The 21,134-nt window shown below is 36.5% G+C and overlaps 1 protein-coding gene across 2 annotated transcripts; it reads left to right on the top strand.

The window, feature by feature from the left end:
* Nucleotides 1–1,800: 1,800 nt before the first annotated feature.
* On the top strand, nucleotides 1,801–18,393 carry LOC144654856 (uncharacterized). Of its 2 annotated transcripts, XM_078515080.1 has the most exons (13): nucleotides 1,802–2,381; nucleotides 5,277–5,363; nucleotides 6,234–6,266; nucleotides 6,823–6,969; nucleotides 7,263–7,353; nucleotides 7,953–8,179; nucleotides 8,293–8,445; nucleotides 8,766–8,856; nucleotides 11,390–11,616; nucleotides 12,390–12,548; nucleotides 14,524–14,614; nucleotides 14,703–14,926; nucleotides 17,183–18,393. In XM_078515080.1, the coding sequence occupies exons 1-13, from the start codon at nucleotides 2,258–2,260 to the stop codon at nucleotides 18,187–18,189; spliced, it is 2,661 nt and encodes an 886-aa protein (XP_078371206.1). In that variant the 5' UTR covers nucleotides 1,802–2,257; the 3' UTR covers nucleotides 18,190–18,393. The 2 variants fall into 2 exon arrangements, with proteins under 2 accessions (XP_078371207.1, XP_078371206.1); XM_078515081.1 differs by lacking the exon at nucleotides 6,234–6,266 and having other exon boundaries at nucleotides 1,801–2,381.
* Nucleotides 18,394–21,134: the final 2,741 nt, after the last annotated feature.

Genomic DNA, 21,134 nt, shown 5'->3' with positions numbered 1-21,134 from the left:
TTCCGACTAGATATCGATCTAAAACAAGACCTCGTTATGTTTCACATCACTATAACAGAGTTTGGCTACTAAAATACGCCAGGTGGCAAACGAGTTGACAACCAAAGTTCTATTTAAACATTTTATCGGTTTCCGTATTGAATTTTGAAACGATCAAAGTAGAATTGAATTATGAAAAACGCTTCTAAGAATCGAAGTGATATTGAGGTTATGAATTCTCTAATTTCAAGAATTGGTTTGAAATGAGTGTAAACGATATTTATTTAATCTGCATCCTGATCAGCACAAATAGGTTTCTAATATTTTAAATTAACAGCAAACAGACATGATACATTATATAACGATTTATAATCCAATTCGTTGCTTTCGAAACTAAAAATTCTTCCAAAACGGCTCAATAGATTGAATTTGTCAAAACATCCCCGTCGGCATCAATTGGCGTTAAACCATATACCATTTATTTATAACACGGCAAGTTTTATTTATATTATTAGACTGTAAGTTTTGGCAACATTTTGTTAATGTACCTAACTTTGCAACCGAAATTCTTCAAACCGTATGAAAGAAACACGCTAAAAATTAGCACAAACCTTTAAAATATCCTGTTCTAGTTGCAGCTTTAAAAAAATACAAAACAAATCGACAAATTTTTCGCAATTTGAAATAACGTCATTTGTTTGATATTTTCAAAAATTCGGCTGAAAACCATCCATCTTTATTGACTGCTAACATTTTATGTATATACACGATCTTTTTAACTTTTACACGCAAGATTAAGGTGACATCAGCCTCAAAACTGGCTGGTACTGGGTTATTATAAGTATCAAAATTATGCGACGGTCAAGACAGACGCATAACACAACAGTTTTTAAAGGCAAAATAAAGATGTCGCTCGTTCAGGAAATCTACGGAGTGGATTTTCCTGTAAGTTGTTGTGAGTAAACTTCAACTGTTTGGCAGCGTTTTGAGGTAATTACAGAAAAATTCACCGTGGCATTTTAAAAATAATCGCATTTTATTAAAAACGAAGGCTTCCGAAAATCGCTCATAACTTAAACAAATCGCGTTTGATCGCCATAAAATTTATCAATTTATATAATTTAAGCATTATTCTTTCAGATTCTAAAAACTCTAAGCAATCGCTTCACGGTTTCCCGTTTTAAAACTCGCTTAAAAAAGGGAACTGTCAGCCTCATAAATACCCGCGGGCCATCTTACTCTTACGTGCTTGTGAAACACGATAGCGTATCAAAACCTTAAATCGTACACGCAAAACAAAATAAAATTAACAGGTTCGAAATAGACCCAATACAACAAAAAAGGAATGGCATCCTTTGTGTATAGTTTATATGTTCATTATGAATACTGGTTGCTGCTTTTTTAGTATTTTTCGTATCTTACAACAAAGTGAAATTCATTTATTTTACCACATATAATTCAGAATATGTATGGCCTTACTTCAGTCTCGCCTGCCTTTTTACATGCTTGTGAAATCACTGCCGTTGCCAAAGAATTTCACGCAACCGCAAAAACACACGCAAACACACACGCAAAATAAAATACAATTAACGGGTTCGAAATAGACCCAATACAACAAAAAAGTATGAATTGCACCCTTTGTGTATAGTTTACAACAGTTCATTATGAATACTGGTTGCTGCTTTTTTAGTATTTTTCGTATCTTACAACAAAGTAAAATTCATTTATTTTACCACATATAATTCAGAATATGCATGGCCTTACTTCAGTCTCGCCTGCCTTTTTACATGCTTGTGAAATCATCGCCGTTGCCAAAGAATTTCACGCAACCGTAAAAACACACGCAAACACACACGCAAATGAAATTAAATAGAAATAACGGGTTCGCAAAATACAGCAAAAAAATAGAATGACACCCTATTTTATACATTTTGATCATAAAAACTGCTGGCTGCTATTTAGTATTTTTCGGATCTTACCAAAATGTGACATTCTTTAATTTTACTATAAATTTTACGTTGCTAAAGGAGCAAAAAAATTGTCATATGAATCCCTAAGTAAACAGAAGGGCAGAAGATATCATCTCAAGGCAACCAATCACAAACGTCAAGTGTCATCAACAACCAATAGAAAAATGCGACAACAGTTTCAGCATATTCCACGTCGTCAATTTGGTTTTAAAATAACCGTCCTTATTTTAGTTGGTTCAGACTGTTTGTTTCATAGAGAAAGTCAGGTAGGTTGAGATCAAGACTAAGCACTTTTTTCAAATTTTTTCATGATCTCTCTACGTATAACATTGCAACTAAATCTGCGACCGTTCGTTTATGTTCTGCAGGTCAGCCGATCAATTGCTTTAACTGAAGTAAACATTGATGAAAATCATTCAGCAAATACCCAAGGTAGGTGAGATCTCAGTAGTCGCGACAAACACTGCATAGATCGTTGTGTTGAATGGTCCTTCAAAAAATGCGCGTGTAGAGTTTTCACCAAAATTCAAGGGTCTCGTCATTTCGAATTTTTCACCAACATATCCTACGTATACAACAACTGCTCGTTGGACTTTGTTGGACTAATGACTCAACAATCATTTGGAACACTCTTTTTAGAAATGCGTGCACCGAAGGCAGGCTTAAAGACTTATTACTAAAGCACCGGTGAACAAAAATTAAGGAGTCGAGTGCAGTTACCATGACAAAATCCGCCGTATATAGCGTAACAAGTTCAGCTGAAAAAGCGGTTTAAGTGATCGTTATGAGCAAAAACGTGTTCTGTAAGCTCTTGTTGTTTAAAGTTGTATACATTTTTTTTTATTTAGGTTTGGTTTTTATTGCTGAATACGCAAACCAAGTTTTTGTTTGCCAATTGTATGATTTTCATGTAGCTATAAAACTTTTGTTTAGCAAAGAATTACCGAAAAACGCTTTCCTTAGCGACATGCTTGACTATTGCAAAAATGGAGACAAAATATGAATTGTAAATATCGATGATAATTGAGGTGTTACTTCCAAATTCCGCACGATCTTCTACCGTCAGGGAATACTTGTGCAGGAACGGTATTTGTCATTTTAGTAGTAACTATTTCAGGCTGTGTTATTTCCAAGTGGCAGAAGATCGTGCGGAATTTGAAAGCAACGCCTCTCTTCGAAAACAACAGTATAATTTCATTGGAAATGCGGGGTTTACAAAGCGACCAAATCTTGGAAAGTAAATGTACCTGACTTTCCGACCGAAATTCTTCAAACCGTATGATAGGAACACGCTGAAACTCGGCACAAATCTTTGCAATATCCTGTTCTAGCTGCAGCTTTAAAAAAATGAAAAACAAATCGACAAATTTTCCGCAATTCTAAATAACGTCATTTGTTTGATATTTTTAAAAATTCGGCTGAAAACCATCCATCTTTATTGACTGCTAACATTTGATGTATATACACGATCTTTTTAACTTTTACACACAAGATTAAGGTGACATTAGACTCAAAACTGGCTGGTACTGGGTTAGTATAAGTATCAAATTTATGCGACGGTCAAGTCAGACGCATAACACAACAGTTTTTAAAGGCAAAATAAAGATGTCGCTCGTTCAGGAAATTTACGGAGTGGATTTTCCTGTAAGTTGTTGTGAGTAAACTTCAACTGTTTGGCAGCGTTTTGGGGTAATTACAGAAAAATTCACCGTGGCATTTTCAAAAAAATCGCATTTTATTAAAAACGAAGGCTTCCAAAAATCGCTCATAACTTTAACAAATCGCGTTTGATCGCCATAAAATTTATCATTTTATATAACATAAACATTATTTTTTCAGATTCTCAAAAATCTAAGCAATCGCTTCACGTTTTGCCGTTTTAAAACGCGCTTGAAAGAGGGAACTGTCAGCCTCATAAATACCCGCGGGCCACCTTAAATGGACAAAAGACAATTATCCCGAGTAACGCGTCACGCAAGGAATGCATATTTTTATCAGTTTTGGGAAGTGTAATCGAGCACGCAGTGTGAATTGAGATGTGATTTTTCTCAGTCGGTAAACTCGCTATGTTGTGCTCGCCTTTTATTAACGTGGCGCGATTAATGATAAATCACGCTTAATTGTCGCTAACCGACCGCGAACCAGTCAGAGTTGTTTTTTGTCGGATTGACAGTTTAGTGAACTGTAGTCGAGCACGCGGTGTGAATTGAGATGTGATTTTCCTCGGTCTATAAACTCGCTATATTGTCAGTGTTATAACGAATTTCTCGAGAATAACCGTTGTTGGAATCATTCGCTTTGCCGTGGTTTATGCGTGATACAATCAGAGCAAAAGCAACACCCGTAAAACAAGTCTGCAAATTGTAATGTTTGCAATCTTCCATGTGACAGAAGCCTAGATCTTATATATGTGACAATCGTTCTTGGAGAACAGATTTTCTCTTCCGGTGTTACGACAAACTGTCGTGATTGACACATTTTTCGCATTCCGATCGTTCTTAGTGGAAGAACAAAATTTTCAACTTCCGTTTTCTGTTCGCTATTTATTAACGTGGCGCGCACGCGTAAAACGCTATCCGCTGGTCACTGTCAAGATTAGGGTTGCGGGCCTCTCTTGGGCCCGCAATAAAGATGTAATTATAAACCATGAAGAAAGAAGGATGCTTAGGATTGTTAAAGAAAATTTGGAACGGATCGCAAACCAGAAACCTTTTTGGCTAAACGTTTAATTCGTGATGTAGCTCTTGTTAAAAAGTTAACACTTTCCCTTTCCTTATAATTTTTCTTGTTTGTACGAAATGTTGTACGTATTCTTTTTTGTATGGTGTTCATTCTCTTCCTTCGTTCAACATTTCGTCCAAAAACAATTATAATTTTTTTCTTCATTAAACGAACGAAAATCGACTTTTGGCTCATACAAATACACTTACTTATTTAAAATGGTCGTATGGTAAATAGCTAACTAACTTAGATAGATTTACTGAATTTCATGTAACATTTGATTTGAAGTTTAAGAGATTTACGTGCGCTTTTATTGATAACTTATATTTGACAACAACGAATTTTAGTTTTAACAAAAATAACTTATATAAAAACAATGACAAATAAATCATTGGACAGTTAAAAAATATACTTTTTGATAATTTTCTTTTCAAAGCACCAGCATTTACAACACGAAAAACAAAATAAATGACTGGTAGAGCACCTAGAAGCTACAGAGCTCAGTACTCACATAGCGATTAAAGCGTCATAGCAAAATACTCACATGGTATCAAGAAACTATAAAACATTAATGTTACGTTTACTGTTGTGATTTTAAATCTGCAGGTTGGTTTATTTCCGCGATGAAGTTTCTTCTGTTTTGTGTGACCATTGTGCTGATTGCAGATGTGTGCAGAGCTGGTCCACTTGCAGGTAACCCCTCAATTCAATTTTGTTTTTAATTTTCTGTCGAACTCATCCATGATCAGTTGCTTATACGGACAAATATTAAGCCAAAATTTTCAGGAAAGTGTATATATAGTATATATAGTATATATACGTATATGTATATATACAGTTAACTCTCTCGAAGACAGACACCTTCGGGACCGGCCGCGGCTGTCCGTCTTAGAGAGGTGTCCGCTCTGTAGAGAGTCGAGGTAACATGATACCAGTAATTCTGAAATAAAAAAGATAAACCTTTGCACAATGCAACAAACCTTCGGTAACTGCAACAAGACTAAAATAATAAAAGGACCGCATTTGCTTGTTAAAGCAAAAATTGAGAGCTTCTTCAAGCTGTAATACTGTAAGTAGTTAGTGTCCATACACGTAAGCAGAGAAGTAATCCGTTAAAGCGTCATTGTTTTTGGTTAGTAAGCTTGGTATACACGTATCCTTAGGGGACTAAGGGCGCTGACTAACTTTGCTTTAGGTTGATACGAAGTTTGGAAGTATTTTCACTAGTAAAACATGATAAAACACACTTCTCAAGTGTCCGTTAATGATTTCCGTTAATGATTGTCCGTCTTATAGGGAGTTTTCTTACAGTAAAATGACTGAAACACGGCAGGGACCGTTACCATGTGTCCGTCTTATGGAGGTGTACGTCTTATAGAGGTGTCCGTTAAGAGAGAGTTGACTGTAATACCTTATATAAAAACGCAGATATTGAAATCTCTGTGTCATTGTTAGTGCACCAATGGGCCCCCTTATCTGGGTGGTCAGGGCATGCGTAATGTGAAGCTAAGGTAAAACTTGACGCACTGTGTATAACTGGGACTGTTGTCTTGTTCACTTCAGAGCGTCTTGCACGAAGGCGCCGAGCCGAGCAAGGTAAAGTCTTTAACAAAATACTACCTAGTGAGAATTATCGAAAACAATATATATAGAGATATTGTGGTAAGATTGAATGATTAAAAGTCAACATTGTGTTAGAGGTGGACAGGAATATGTGAAGTAAAGACTTTTTCTCGACAAAATTGCAAAAGCCAGTATTCTAGGACTTTTGACAAATAGAACACAGGATTGGTATCTACAACTAGTGAAGGCTCATCATTACGGATCAAACAATGATATATCAAAGAAAAGCTGTTTTGTATTTTTAATGCAATGAAAAGAAAAGGTGTGATCATGAACCAAAGAGCGAATTTTCTCCATATTTATCAATAGCTTTTTACATTCCCAGCAAAGCGAAAGGCGAAAGGTACTTTTTGAATTGTTTTAACCGATGTGTTGACCCTTTCGCCTCGTTCGCATACCTTCTCAACAAAAGAATATCTTATCGCAGGCTCAACTGCAGTAACAGCTATTGAGACGTGAAAGAAAATAATAAAGAATAATTGAAACTTTTAAATAATAACCGATTTTGATAATGTTTGTATCCTTGTAGCTGTGGATATTAGTATCCGAAGTGAAGGTTGCAATGATCCTGACAAAACGGCAGATACCTGTGGTATAGCGTACATCAAAGTAGATGGTGTTGAACAGTCACCTAAAGGCAGGGGACACAATGTTGTCGTTGTAGATCTTACAACAGGTAGTATATTTTTTGAGAGTTTAACAAGAGTTCAGATGCACAATAGTATTTAACTAGGCCGCTTTCCAAAAGTGAGCAAAATGCTGCCACTTTTTTATATTTCTCTTTATCTCTACTTCATATGGCATTTGTCTGTCTCTGTTTTTGTTTGTTTTGTACGTTCGTTTGGTTCAGTTGTACGTTTGTTTAATTTCCAATATATATCCATGTAATTTTTTATGTGCATTTTTTTACTTCATAGAACCTAACACTAACTGTATACTATCAAACAAATGTCTTTTTCCTATTTGTAGGAAAAGTGCTTGATAAAAGATCTTTTGACACTCACGGAGATGCGGCGGCTGGTAACAACTTGAGAGACCATCTTAATAGCATAATAGGACAGTAAGTAACACAAAAAATATAAGGGGAGCAATGTCCATTGTGATCCCATCGTTTCCTTCTTAGTGTAAAAACGCCACGAAGAAAAAGGTATCAAACGTAACGTTATGTCCCACAAGATGTTATGGTGTTGTTAGGCGTAGTTTTGAGCACGTGATTGCTAGACGTACCTTAAAACCAAAAATACCTCACATCTATAATTATCTGAACTCCATTCAACTCCACTTATCATTCCTAAATCCTGAGATAAAAATTCAAAGTTACACTTGCTATATCAGGCGGGAAGGTTCTAATAACACACGAGTAAATTTGAAGACTTATCAAGCGCCGTAACTGTATACACAAAGAAACAACATGTTACAATGAATTACTTTATAGATCACGTACAATGCTAATTAATCATCAGTACTGAACTTTTTCTTTTGAATCAAGTTTTAAATATTGTCTTATTGTTATTCATTTATTTATTTATACTTATTTATATTTATATTTTACTTATTTAATTGATGTAAAGCTGTGGTAATATTTTCTCAAGTACTATAAAATGCAATTTTCTTCCTTATCTCAGAGTTTCACAAATGATTATCTATTTGTCACTACAGTAAGGCCGTTTTGGTAGCCATACAAGATGAAGGTTCGATATATGTGGCACCAGCATTTGACGCTCTCAAGAGACTGGGCGCCACTGCCCCCATCTTGACAGACGTCCGAGGATCATTTGCTTTTATTGGGTATGCAGGAGTGGCGAAACCATCATGGATTACACAAGACCAGCAAAATAGCGCAGAGGGACCGAGCGAGGTTTCTGCAAAAATTCCACTTTCACCAAGTACGTTAGATTACATTTATTCTCAATACCCTGTACCACAATGGAAATGATTTTGTGGAAAATGCTAGCTAAAAAATTAAGTTGGCTTCTGATCAATTTTTTTTACCTTGTAGGTCCCCCTTTGGATATTAGTATCAGGAGTGAAGGTTGTAATGATCCTGATAAAACTGCAGGCACCTGTGGTTTAGCTTACATCTATGTGGATGGTGCTGATCAGTCGCTTCACGGCAGGGGACACAATGTTGTTGTTGTGGACATTGCAACAGGTAGTCTATTATTTGAGAGTTCAACGAGAGTCAAGATACACAACAGTATTCAAACACACGACGTTTTTCAGTAACTGGGCTTTTTAACAGTGAGCAAAATACTGACACTTTTTCATCTTTCTCTTTATCTCAACTTTCTAGGGCATTTGTCTGTTTCTCTGTTTTTGTTCTGTTTTGTTAGTACGTTTTCTTAAGATGTACATTTGTTTTATTTCCAATATCATCTGTTTAATTTTATATGTGCATTTTTGTTGCAATATATAACCTAACAAAAAACTGTAATACATCAGAAAAATGTTTTTTTTTTTACCTCTATGTAGGGACAGTGCTTGATAAAAGATCTTTTGACACTCATGGAGATGCGGCGGCTGGTAACAACTTGAGAGACTTTCTGAGTTCCATAACAGGACAGTAAGTAACATTTAAATATTTTCAACATTGCTATTCATCAGATTTTTTTTATTAAATGTTTCCTTGTGAACCCCTAAAGATGATTGCACAAGTGTAGCAATCATTTGAATCTTACGGTGTTGTAAGGTGTAGTTTTGAACTAGTTAGTGCCTGTTGTTGGGGTCGTTATGATAAAATAATTAGATGTACCTTCAAACTTAGAATTCTTTTATCTCGGGACTCCAGTCAACTCCTCTTCCTCATTCTTAAGTGCCGAGAATAATGCACCCAGCAGGAAATTTCTAAATTTTACCAACCAACGACTTTATGCATAAAAAACAATTCATTATATATAAAGCGAGAATTTTAAGCAATAAACCTTGCAAATAGAATTCTATATTTGCTATATTTCACATGTGCGTATAGCTTTCTTCACATGAGAAAAATATAACCAATCAGTATCTAGGGTAGAACGACTCAACCAATCTCAGCGCGAGAATTCAAATGGTTTCGAACGAGGTTGAGAAAGCGAGCGGCAAATTTGCTCTTGAGGGCAGTGTATATTTTGAAAACATGGCTACCCGTTTTGTTCCTTTACAAAACTTTGCCTTTTAAGAACTTTATAATGGAAAGGCAAGCCAACAGCAACACGCTAAGCAAAACCTAAAGAATACAGCAGTGATAAAAATCATTCTTCAAAGGCGAGGTGAAGACAAACAAGTGTCGATAAGTGAAAGCGAATTGAAGACAAGACTTTCTTCGGAACTTACAACACATCCGCGGACTTTCTAAGAATATTCAGGCACTCTTGGGATCGTCTTGGTAAAGTAAATTGCATTTTTCACTTTGGATTTACGTCGTAATTATTGTTTAATTAACCGACTCCTTGTGTTGTCACAATTTGTTCAAAATTCGCCAGTTGATTCGCCAGTAGTTTATTCGCTTGTGGCGACGGTTCCTCGATGCGATGCGAAAAGTTTTGCTTTTAGATAAACGTGCATGTAACGCAGTGTGTTTATTTAAATAAAGTTTTTGTCTAGAAGAGTTTGTCGCCAGTAATTTTTCTTTTTTATATCATTGAAATAGCGAATTCGCTTGTAAAGCTATGCATGTGCATTTGCAGCTTTGTTTTCTCGCGTCGTCAACTGTTGTATGTCAAAGGTTATAAACTGGAAAAATCGGCGTTAAGTGAACAATGGTTGAATTCTCGTTATATATATAGTAAACAAATTACAGCATAGAAAGTGCTTTGTACGAATTTTTATTCACTCGTTACAAAACTTTGAAAAACTCACTCGTTCGTTTTCCAAAGTTTTGCAACTCGTGAATAAAAATCCGTACGGCGCACTTTCTATGAAGTAATCTATATTTATACACGACTAAAGATCGCGTGTCCCCACTAAGACTTTTAGAAATGAGTATATATTTCAAATACTTAAGCCTGTGCTTAAGCCTGTGCTCAGCACTCGTGAGATATCGTTTCTGCCACTCGAACATAAAATTCATATCTTTGAGCCAACGTGTAATGTTCTTTTTATTATATGGAGACCAGATGTAGTTGATGTTGCCGATTTCGTCTTCACAGAAAATACAAAGCACCCGTGCCTTTAATATAGAAACACTAACTTAATTCTAATCAAACAAAATACTTTTCAACTAAATGACACGTAAGACCTGAAAACATCACTGACTTTGACTTCAATCCGATGCAGCAAAGTCTTGACGGCCTATAGTTTTCAACTGCTTTTGTTTTCTTCTTAACAACGTCCTGCACTTGTGAAATCCCTTGCGAAAAATTCCCTCTAAAAAACCTTGAAATCGTGAAGGTTTACATTATCGTGTTCTCGATCTTAACTTTTTTGGAAAAATCATTCTTTTTAGATGCTTAGTTAAACAAATTGAACCTTTGTGTCGATGCTTGCTAACATCAAACGGCACGAGACCAAGTTCATTCAACAAGGTAGAAAAGCTGCGTATCGTGACGTCAATGAGCGATATGACACTCGCAAGAGTGTCATACGGAATATACGCCACTCCGGTCCCGGATGGAGTGGCGTATGGAATCTACTAGTGGTTTAGTTCCCAGTAAAACACTCTCCTCCATATAATAAAAGAGGTTACGCTATACGATTGCCTGTTATATATAACAGGCTTTCAAGTGCACTGTTTAAAATGCCATTACAGTTCACTACTTACAATACATTTACAACACACTTATTGAAAGGCGTTAAAATGCGCTACTTTATACAACAATTACAGTGCTCATAAATCATTACTACTAAAAGACTACTAACTTTTTCTTTTGAATCTAATTTTGAATATTGCCGCATTGCTACAATAATAATCTTTCATTAGCTCAATTATCCATCAATCCATCCATCCATTTATTTATTTACTTATTTTTTATTTTTATTTACTTATTTATTTGATGGAAAGCTGTGTTGAGATTATATCTACTGTGAAGTCCACTTTTCGTCTAAAAGTGGCAAAATATTGAAAAATAAGCGTGGCAGTTATAACAGTTTCACTAGTGATTGCCTATTTGTCACTACAGTAAAGCCGTTTTGGTAGCCATACAAGATGAAGGTTCGAAATATGTGTCACCAGCATTTGACGCTCTCAAGAGACTGGGCGCCACTGCCCCCATCTTGACAGACGTCCGAGGATCATTTGCCTTGGTTGGGTATGCAGGAGTGACGAAACCATCATGGATTACACAAGACCAGCAAAATAGCGAAAAGGGGCCGAGCGAAGTTTCTGCAAAAATTCCCGTCCTACCAAGTAAGTAAGATAGCAAGATCTTAAAAAAATGTAAGGGGGCCAATTTCCTGAAGAAAAGGCTTACTTTTCCGATAAAATTTTTATCATTGATATTGTTATTTTAATCACGGGCTGTCCTTAAATCGTCGTGACTGGTGAAACCTTTGATCTATCTGCAAATAATAGCTTTTTTTAGATTTCTTTTGGTAGTAGCTTAGGATTTTTTCTTGGATTCTGGTTTTCTTTTAGTGCTGAAATATTGTATTTAAGAAACACCTTTTGGATGTAGGGAACCACGCAACGAAGAAAAATACTTTGACTTTTCTCTTGATTTAGAAATGAACGTTTTCATTCAGTCTTCATTTAATTAAATGAAACCAAACTGATTGCTTGTGTGGCATTGTGGCAAAATATAAATATGGTTTTATTGTGGTTAGGTTGGATCGATTAAACTTAGCAACATTGTTTTAAGGATGAAGGGGGATCGGTGAGCCAATGATCATATTTCGGCGAAAAGCCAGTGTCCCAAGTGTTTGGCCAGGATTGGTAACCTGCAAGAAGTAAAATACGGAGCAAAGGTCGATTCATTTTCCAACAATGATCGACCACAGAATAGCGTTTTTATATCTCTTTGTTGTAATGGCTTAGTTTATTTTAATTTCGAGAAAATCGTGATATTTTTACAAGAAATTCGTCAACATTTAACAGTTGTAAAGCGAAGGGATAACGACAATATATAATGTTACTTGAAAAGAATAACTCATTCTTTTCTAATAGTATTTGTATCCTTGTAGGTCCGTCTAAGACTGTGGCTATTCACATCCGAAGCGAAGGTTGCAATGATCCCGCTAAAACGCCCAATACATGTGGCTTAGCTTACATCTATGTGAATGATGTGGATCGGTCGCTTCACGCTAGAGGACACAATGTTGTTGTCCTAGATGCTGCAACAGGTAATTTAGCTTTAAAGTTCTTTTCATTTCTAATGGAATTCGTTAAATATATTTTTCTCCCTTTTTTCATTTTTGGGGAGGGGGGGATCCAATCCCTTACCTTTTTATCTACCATTTTGACAGAAAAGGCACCCCTTTCGTATACCTTTTATTTGAAAAAGATACCCCTTTCATATACCTACACGGCATGACATATACTTAAGGTGGCCCGCGGGTATTTATGAGGCTGACAGTACCCTTTTTTAAGCGCGTTTTAAAACGGGAAAACGTGAAGCGATTGCTTAGATTTTTGAGAATCTGAAAAAATAATGCTTAAATTATATAAAATGATAAATTTTATGGCGATCAAACGCGATTTGTTAAAGTTATGAGCGATTTTTGGAAGCCTTCGTTTTTAATAAAATGCGATTATTTTGAAAATGCCACGGTGAATTTTTCTGTAATTACCCCAAAACGCTGCAACACAGTTGAAGTTTACTCACAACAACTTACAGGAAAATCCACTCCGTAGATTTCCTGAACGAGCGACATCTTTATTTTGCCTTTAAAAACTGTTGTGTTATGCGTCTGACTTGACCGTCGCATAAATTTGATACTTATACTAACCCAGTACCAGCCAGTTTTGAGTCTGATGTCACCTTAATCGTGTGTGTAAAAGTTAAAAAGATCGTGTATATACATCAAATGTTAGCAGTCAATAAAGATGGATGGTTTTCAGTCGAATTTTTAAAAATATCAAACAAATGACGTTATTTCAAATTGCGAAAAATTTGTCGATTTGTTTTTCATTTTTTTCATTTGGCAGTAACACCTCTCTTCAAACAACAACAGAATAATTTCATTCGAAATGCGAGGTTTACAAAGCGATTAGAACTTGGAAAGCAAATGTACCCGACTTTGCGACCAAAATTCTTCAAACCGTATGATAGGAACACGCTGAAACTCGGCACAAATCTTTGCAATATCCTGTTCTAGCTGCAGCTTTAAAAAAATGAAAAACAAATCGACAAATTTTTCGCAATTTGAAATAACGTCATTTGTTTGATATTTTTAAAAAATTCGACTGAAAACCATCCATCTTTATTGACTGCTAACATTTGATGTATTTACACGATCTTTTTAACTTTTACACACAAGATTAAGTTGACATCAGACTCAAAACTGGCTGGTACTGGGTTAGTATAAGTATCAAATTTATGCGACGGTCAAGTCAGACGCATAACACAACAGTTTTTAAAGGCAAAATAAAGATGTCGCTCGTTCAGGAAATCTACGGAGTGGATTTTCCTGTAAGTTGTTGTGAGTAAACTTCAACTGTTCGGCAGCGTTTTGGGGTAATTACAGAAAAATTCACCGTGGCATTTTCAAAATAATCGCATTTTATTAAAAACGAAGGCTTCCAAAAATCTCTCATAACTTTAACAAATCGCGTTTGATCGCCATAAATTTTATCATTTTATATAATTTAAGCATTATTTTTTTTAGATTCTCAAAAATCTAAGCAATCGCTTCACGTTTTCCCGTTTTAAAACGCTCTTAAAAAAGGGAACTGTCAGCCTCATAAATACACGCGGGCCACCTTAAAACAAGACGTTTTCTTAATTGTCATTTGATGTAGCGCTGACAATACAGCCATAAGTTGCGTCTGTTCGAAATATTTAATTTAAAGGACTTTTTAAATATCTTAATGACAGATTTCCCTTCCCTTTCAAATACCTTAACTTGTGAAATCCCTACCCTTTTATATACCTAAAGCCTGAAAAAGGTACCCCTTTATGGCAGAGCCTCCTCGTAAAGGCCATTATAAGGAGTACCCACGGGTTTCCTTTATTGTACAAGTGTATGTCCGTTTATTTATTTATTTGTTTCAATTATATACAATTTGAAATCTTTGTAATAACATGTTTGTGAATTTGTTACAATTGTATAAAGTAAAATTACAGAGATTAAATCACGCAAACACCGTTCTATGCAGGTGCATTCCTTGAAGCAAAAGGATTTGATACTCACGGAGACGCGGCGGCCGGTAACAGCCTCCGAGACTATCTTAATTCCATAACAGGAAAGTGAGTAACATTTTCAAATATTTTATTTTTTAATGTTCAATATTTATCAATATTCCTACATTAAGTTATTATCCATTTGTCACTGCAGTAAAATCGTTTTGGTAGCCATTCAGGATGAAGGCTCGGAATATGTGGCACCAGCAATTGACGCTCTCAAGAGACTTGGCGCCACTGCCCCCATCTTGACAGACTCCCGAGGATCATTCGCCTTTGTTGGGTATGCAAGAGACACGAAACCGTCATGGATTACACAAGACCAGCAAAATAGTGCAAAGGGACCAAGCTTGGTTACGGTGCAAATTCTACTCCCAAGTGAGTAAGATTTAATGTTTCCTAAGTGTTCATTTCTGAGAAAAAGAAAATTAAGTAAAGAAATCTAATGTTCATAACACAAAAAAGTGTGATGCGGCTAATCTCCGAACAGTTGGCGTACTTTTCCGGTAAATGTTTGATTGTTCTTATCACGAGCTTTGTAATCACTGCCATGACGTCATCAGACACTCTTTCCGAATTAAATATTGGGCGAACTTTACTGACATCATTGTTTACATTTTGCCTCATTAGCATATCATGCTAGATACAAAGCGACTCCAGCTTGTGAAACGTAATTAGCGGATTAATTTTTAGCTTTTTGCGGCGCAATATTCTTGGAGATATATGCGTTCCAAAACTGCAAAATTTTTGGGTTGAAAAATGCCTATGAGCCCAAACATTCTTTTTTTAAAATATTGAAGTTTTCAAACCTGCATCGTAATTAAAATTCATCGAACTCAATTTTAGAGCGAAAGTTAATCGTTCCACATAATTTCAATACTCAGAATTAATATTGTCGTAGCTCGATCAGAAAGTGAAGTGCTCATACTAAAGTGGCAAATATTGTAAACAAAGGTTCCCCGACAAAAATATCACTGGCGAAAAGTCAAAAGTACGTAAATTTGCAGGTGACTAGCCTCTCACCAACCTGCAAGTAACCAGACCATTTTCTCGAAAGCTAGTAGATTGTCCGCTCGGATCGTTGAGGGCTTCCCCCCGCCTTTATTTATCCACAAAGGGAACGGGTTTGCACTTAAGCGTAATTAATGTTATCAGCCAGAATTTTACTCGATCGAAGGTTTAGTTCAGTTCAGGCTGCGCGTGTGATTGGGGCACGATTTCATGCCATGTCCAAAATGCTGCTTCTCTTCAAGAAAGACTCTGATGAGTGGGCTGAGAGAAACTGGGTCATATATATACTGACTACTTTATTCAAATAACCCTTATAATTTTTATTGCTAAACGAAGTCAGCTTCTAATCTATCTTAACAACCCGAGTAAATTGTGAAAGAGACAAGATACAACTAAAAGTACAATACCCAGATATATTCTTATTTTATGTTTTTGAGAAAAAAGTTCTACTTATGTCGTTCATTTAAAGCGGCAGTGTCACCAAAATTTAGGGCTACTTGAAAATCCAATGAAGTTGTTGGAATCAATTGAAAATCCACTAATTGTTGTCTGGCCTTTCTAAAACGCACTGCACGAGTCACAAAAAAAGTTAAAACTTGGTGTGGCTACTGGCTGATGGCAATGATGTGGCCGAAAACTTGAAAAAGTCGGGCCAACGTTTTCAACTTTGACCGTGCTAAGTGGACGAAAATCACATAAAAACCATTGGTTCCGTCTTTTGAATCTGGGAGAATAGATTTTTGCCTCTCTTTTATTGTTCAAGCGTTGGTTTGTTGAAGAGAGAATACTTCAAAGCAGGTGCAAAAAATAACATTCACCACTCCGCTCCAAAATCGTTTGCCACAAAAATCATCTTTAGTAATCCCTTAGCAACTGCTCTGGATCTGTAGCTAAGAAGGACTCCCCTTAATCAATCCAGTGATTTACAAAAGTTATGCTGAGTTGATGTAATGAAAACGGTATAGAAGATGTTCGACTAATGTCATGCACTTAAGTAATCGCAGCTGCAGACTTTTGTACAGTTTTAAAAATCAGACGATGATAAATTAGCAGTAGCATAGTGTGAGAGAAGACAACCCATTTCCCATTATGCTTCAACCGGGTGTTAAATGCGTGTGATACAGATCATACTGGCTTTAATTATGACACCTGCATCACCCGCATTGCTTACTTTTCGAAATGCTTTTTACCAGAGAACTGCGGCTCGATCACAACAATCGGTCTTGATTCGCGACAGAATTTGTTTAATCACGTTTTACTCACACATCTTTGTTTGGATAAATTATTGCGGAGCTGTCAACTATTGCTAAATTATACCTTTATCATTTCACTGTTTTCTTTTTTTAGCAACTTATATCATGTATTTTTTTTTAAGATTTAATGTTAATTTCGACTTACGAATGATTTCAAAGTAGGTGGCCATACTCGTGTTTCATAAAAATTCAAATGAAAATTGAATTGAATGCGATTGTTTAATTTAACTTTTTAATTAAAAAAAGATTGCAAAAGATGTTATACAAATGATTCTCAAAGTGTTCGTGTACTCATCTTCCAGCCAATCAAATTACACTTTCGAAAGCCACGCCATATATAATACTGATCTTGCAATTCTCCCTCTCAAAGGTACACCTTCAGAGTACCGAAAAGACATCGGGCAAGGGTTTGCAACAAACTGGTTCAAGACAGCTGACCCGTTATCAAAGTACAATGACAAGAATATCGAAGATATCTTCTCTAAGAACTTTCGGAACGTAAGGCTCCGGTCGAGGGCAGATCTGTATCCAGCCCCGTACAATACCAAGAAGTTCGACGAGTTCCTCGACAGTTTGACGAAGGTAGTCGATAAATGTCTTGAAGTTGGGGTCGCCCCAATAATTTCATGGATCAACCACCATGCTGAAGCATACGCGACTGACGAAGATCGCCAGAACTACGTTGCTTGGTGGACAGCCGTGGCAAAGCATCTGAAGAACAAAGACTACAGACTTAGCTTCAATCTGTTTACTGAGCTGGGGAAATACGGGTGCGGAGAGAAGAAGAAGATTTGCAACGGAAGTCTTCGCATGAATCCAGACAAATACAATCGTTGGACATCAGATGTGGTTGCAGCAATCCGTGCAACGGGCGGGAAGAATTCCAATCGTATCCTCATTCTAGGGTCACCAGGAAAAACGGCAGAAGACCTCGACAAGATTGACCCAGCGATCTACCAGAATGATCTGTACATGATGGCTGAGTGGCATCTTTACGCTTCGGGACCAAACAAGGACATTGGAGGACAGAAGTACTGGAAGGGGGACGGTACTCCCGATGACAAGAATGGCCGTGACAATGTCAGGAAAGCGATCAAACAGGCAACTGATTTTACCAATAAGAGGAATCTCCTTACCTATCTTGGAGCATGGATGCCGGCAGACAACGACAGCGGTGGACTGAAAGAAAGTGAGGTGATCAACTTCGCTCGATTTTTTGCAAGTGAGCTGCGAAAGAAAAAGATTCCGTGGTCTCTGAATGTGCTTGACCGGTACTACGACACCGAGAAGAAAAAATGGCTAACCGGAAAGCAAGATATTAAAGGGAGGTTGATCAACATGTCGGAGGTGTTGAAAAACATTCAAGACGAAATGTAGATCATTTCGCGACAGAATCTAGCATTAGGAACTGTAGGAAAGAAATAGACAGAAAATTGATAAAGAATAGCATTGTTAAGAACTTCCATTTAGGTATTAGGAGACTTATAAGATTGTATTTGTAAGTCTGTCACATCAGCACCACAATATATGTACGATTTTTTTTTTCGGAAAGGCGCAGTATTTCAATAAAGGGTTGTAAAAGGCAAAACCTCAGTGTGATCAAGTGTTTATTGTTTTACCGTCCCCATACAAGTTGTCTTTGAAAATGCTGTCGATTTTGTTTTTTCATTACTTCTCTCCGGCATTATATTTGAACGTGTTGGAACCTGTTTATACAGCTTCATTAAGCAAAGCCTTTTCCTATCAGACTATTTAAAAAAATGCATGGATTAGAATTAAACAAAACTTTTCATTCGCGTCACTAACCAACACCTGTGTATGTTCTGAAATTGATGCATGTGACGAACCCTAAGAACGTCTGCGTAGGATGCTAACCGGCAAGCAATTAAAAGAAAAAGGAACAAAAGAACAGTGACCCAAATAAAAGCAGTTTGGTGCCAAGTTGAGTCAAGCTCAATATTAATGTATCGCAAAAACCACCATCTGGGTGCTCTTTAAGGCTTAATCCGTCGATCAGCGAACCTTTTCACACCCCTCATTAAGATGAAAAAAATGCGATAGAGTAACCGGTAAAGACCTATCAGACCTATCTATCAGAAAAGTAATAAGTTCTAAAGCAACCAGAAAGAAATGTTTCTACCGAATTATAGCCTTGTAGCTTTTTTTTAGTAACCGTGTTATGGCGAAAATAGTTTTGGGAAAGTTACAGTACTTCGGAGGAGCGTTTTAGAACATGGGAGGTGGGGGGGGGGGGGGGTTGACTGTCACAAAAATACTCTGCAGGTTTTCATACGGAAGCGTGCAGGAAATAAAAGATCTTTCAGAAACCATTTTATGGAACATTAAATTTATTTGTATTGAAGGCAAGTCTGTGTACTTTAAAGCACTAGTAGAAAAAGGAATTCTTAGAATGAGGGATTTGATTTCCGAAAACAATGAGCTTATCTTAAAAAACAACTGCAAATTGAGAGAACTGAATATCTCGCCATTAGATGTCTTTAGACTTGTTACACTAATAGACGCTCTACCAGTAGAATGGCGTGAATCATTAAAAACGTTTGTATATAAAGGTGATGATTTACATGCACGATGAGATAAAAGTAATTTTAAATGGACAAAGCGTTTTAATCAAAACCAGGGGCGGATCCAGGATTTTTCAAAGGGGGGTGGCTGCTTACCAATATTTTTGTTTACCATATTGTCCAAGCCCCAGCTTTTTTTATGAGGACGGGGGTTTCAGGCTTTTAAGCAGTTTTTTGAAAGTGGGAATGCAAATGATTTTGGGTCTGAGGCCCATGGCTCCATTCCCGCTAGGGGGTCTTGGGGTATTCCCTCCTCAGAAAATATTGAAAAGTTAAAGCCTCTTAGATGTGATTTCCGCGATTCTGAGCAGCTTTATACAGCTGTCAATTAAGTTATTAAACCACTGTTTTTCCTTGATAATTTGGCAAAATAGTCTTTCCTCAACTTACCTTGAATTATATTTCGGAGAAAAAGTCTAGTTCTCCCTTATGAAATGAACAGTGATCGAAATTCAAAGTTGACAGGCTACGAACTTAAAGGAAAGAACAGATGTATGCGTTTTTTTTGCTCACTCACGTGCGTGGAAATTTTTAGCCCTTGGCAAAGTGGCCTGTGACAAATCTGGCGACTTTGCTTGCTTGTGAAATCGCTTCGATGCGAAAAAACGGTAAGTAAATTCGCTATAAAGATGTAAATGAAGAAGAAAATCATTCCAGCAAGGCTAGAACAACTCTTGAAAGCTAAAAGGAATCTAATTTTTTAAAATTATGCACGCTTGTTTTGTTACATTAGGCCAGAAGTCCGTAAAACAGGCTGTCGCAAATCTTTTATTTTGGAAAAATGGCCTTTCTTAACTTTGAACGGCCGCCTGACTATGAAAGGTGGATGGACGTTGTCCATATTTTCTATTTTTATATGTTTATTTTCATTTTTCTAGTGGATCAAGGGGGGTGGCTAGCCACCCAATCCACCTCCCCTGGATCCGCCCCTGAAAACAGTGGTTTCCAAATCTGACTATAAGGAACTTCGGGATAGAATCATCACCCCACCAACTGCTCAACGGAATTTTAATGCGCGATTTATAAATGATGTCTTAGAATGGAAAGAAATCTACGCCTTGCCTTTTCGCGTTGCATTGGATACAAAACTGAGTGAATTTCAGTATAAATTACTTAATAGGTGTCTTGTGACAAATATCCTTCTATACAAAATTAACGTCGTACAATCTCAAGCCTGCTCCCTTTGCAGTGAAATCGACGAGTCCCTAGAGCATTTTTTTGTGTCTTGCCATTATTCAAATTAAAGAATTTCTGGGCTGAGGTTATCAAATGGCTTGAAAATCTTGACGTAAAGATTAAACAGCTCTCTGACAAAGATATAATGTTTGGCATTCTAAAGTGCGAGGATGAGTTATTTGTTAACCACATTTTATTAGTCGCCAAACAATATCTATATTCTTGTAGACAAAGTAAATCTCTACCTTCAATAAGAGTATTAAACTCAAAGATTACATTGATTTACCAAATAGAGGCAATGATATCAAAATCAAACAATAAGTTGTCAGCTCACAATAAGAAATGGAGCAAATATAAAAATAAATTAGTATGCAATCCTGCACCGTTAGCCGCAAATTAATAATAGCATTGTAGAATAACATTTAAAACTGATAAATGAACTGAGGACTCTGTGTCAACTCCGATTAATTTTGTAGTATTTGTAGTGTCTGTTATAATTTAGTAATTTAAAGTAGTTTATAGTGTGGTAATTAAAATATTGTATTTTATTTTATTATATTTTTT

This window comes from Oculina patagonica, chromosome 5 (assembly GCF_052425735.1).
Source record: "Oculina patagonica isolate OP01 chromosome 5, crgOcupat, whole genome shotgun sequence".
NCBI lineage: Eukaryota > Metazoa > Cnidaria > Anthozoa > Scleractinia > Oculinidae > Oculina > Oculina patagonica.
The sequence above is the reverse complement of the archived record's forward strand: the minus strand, read 5'-3'. Positions and strand labels throughout refer to the sequence as shown.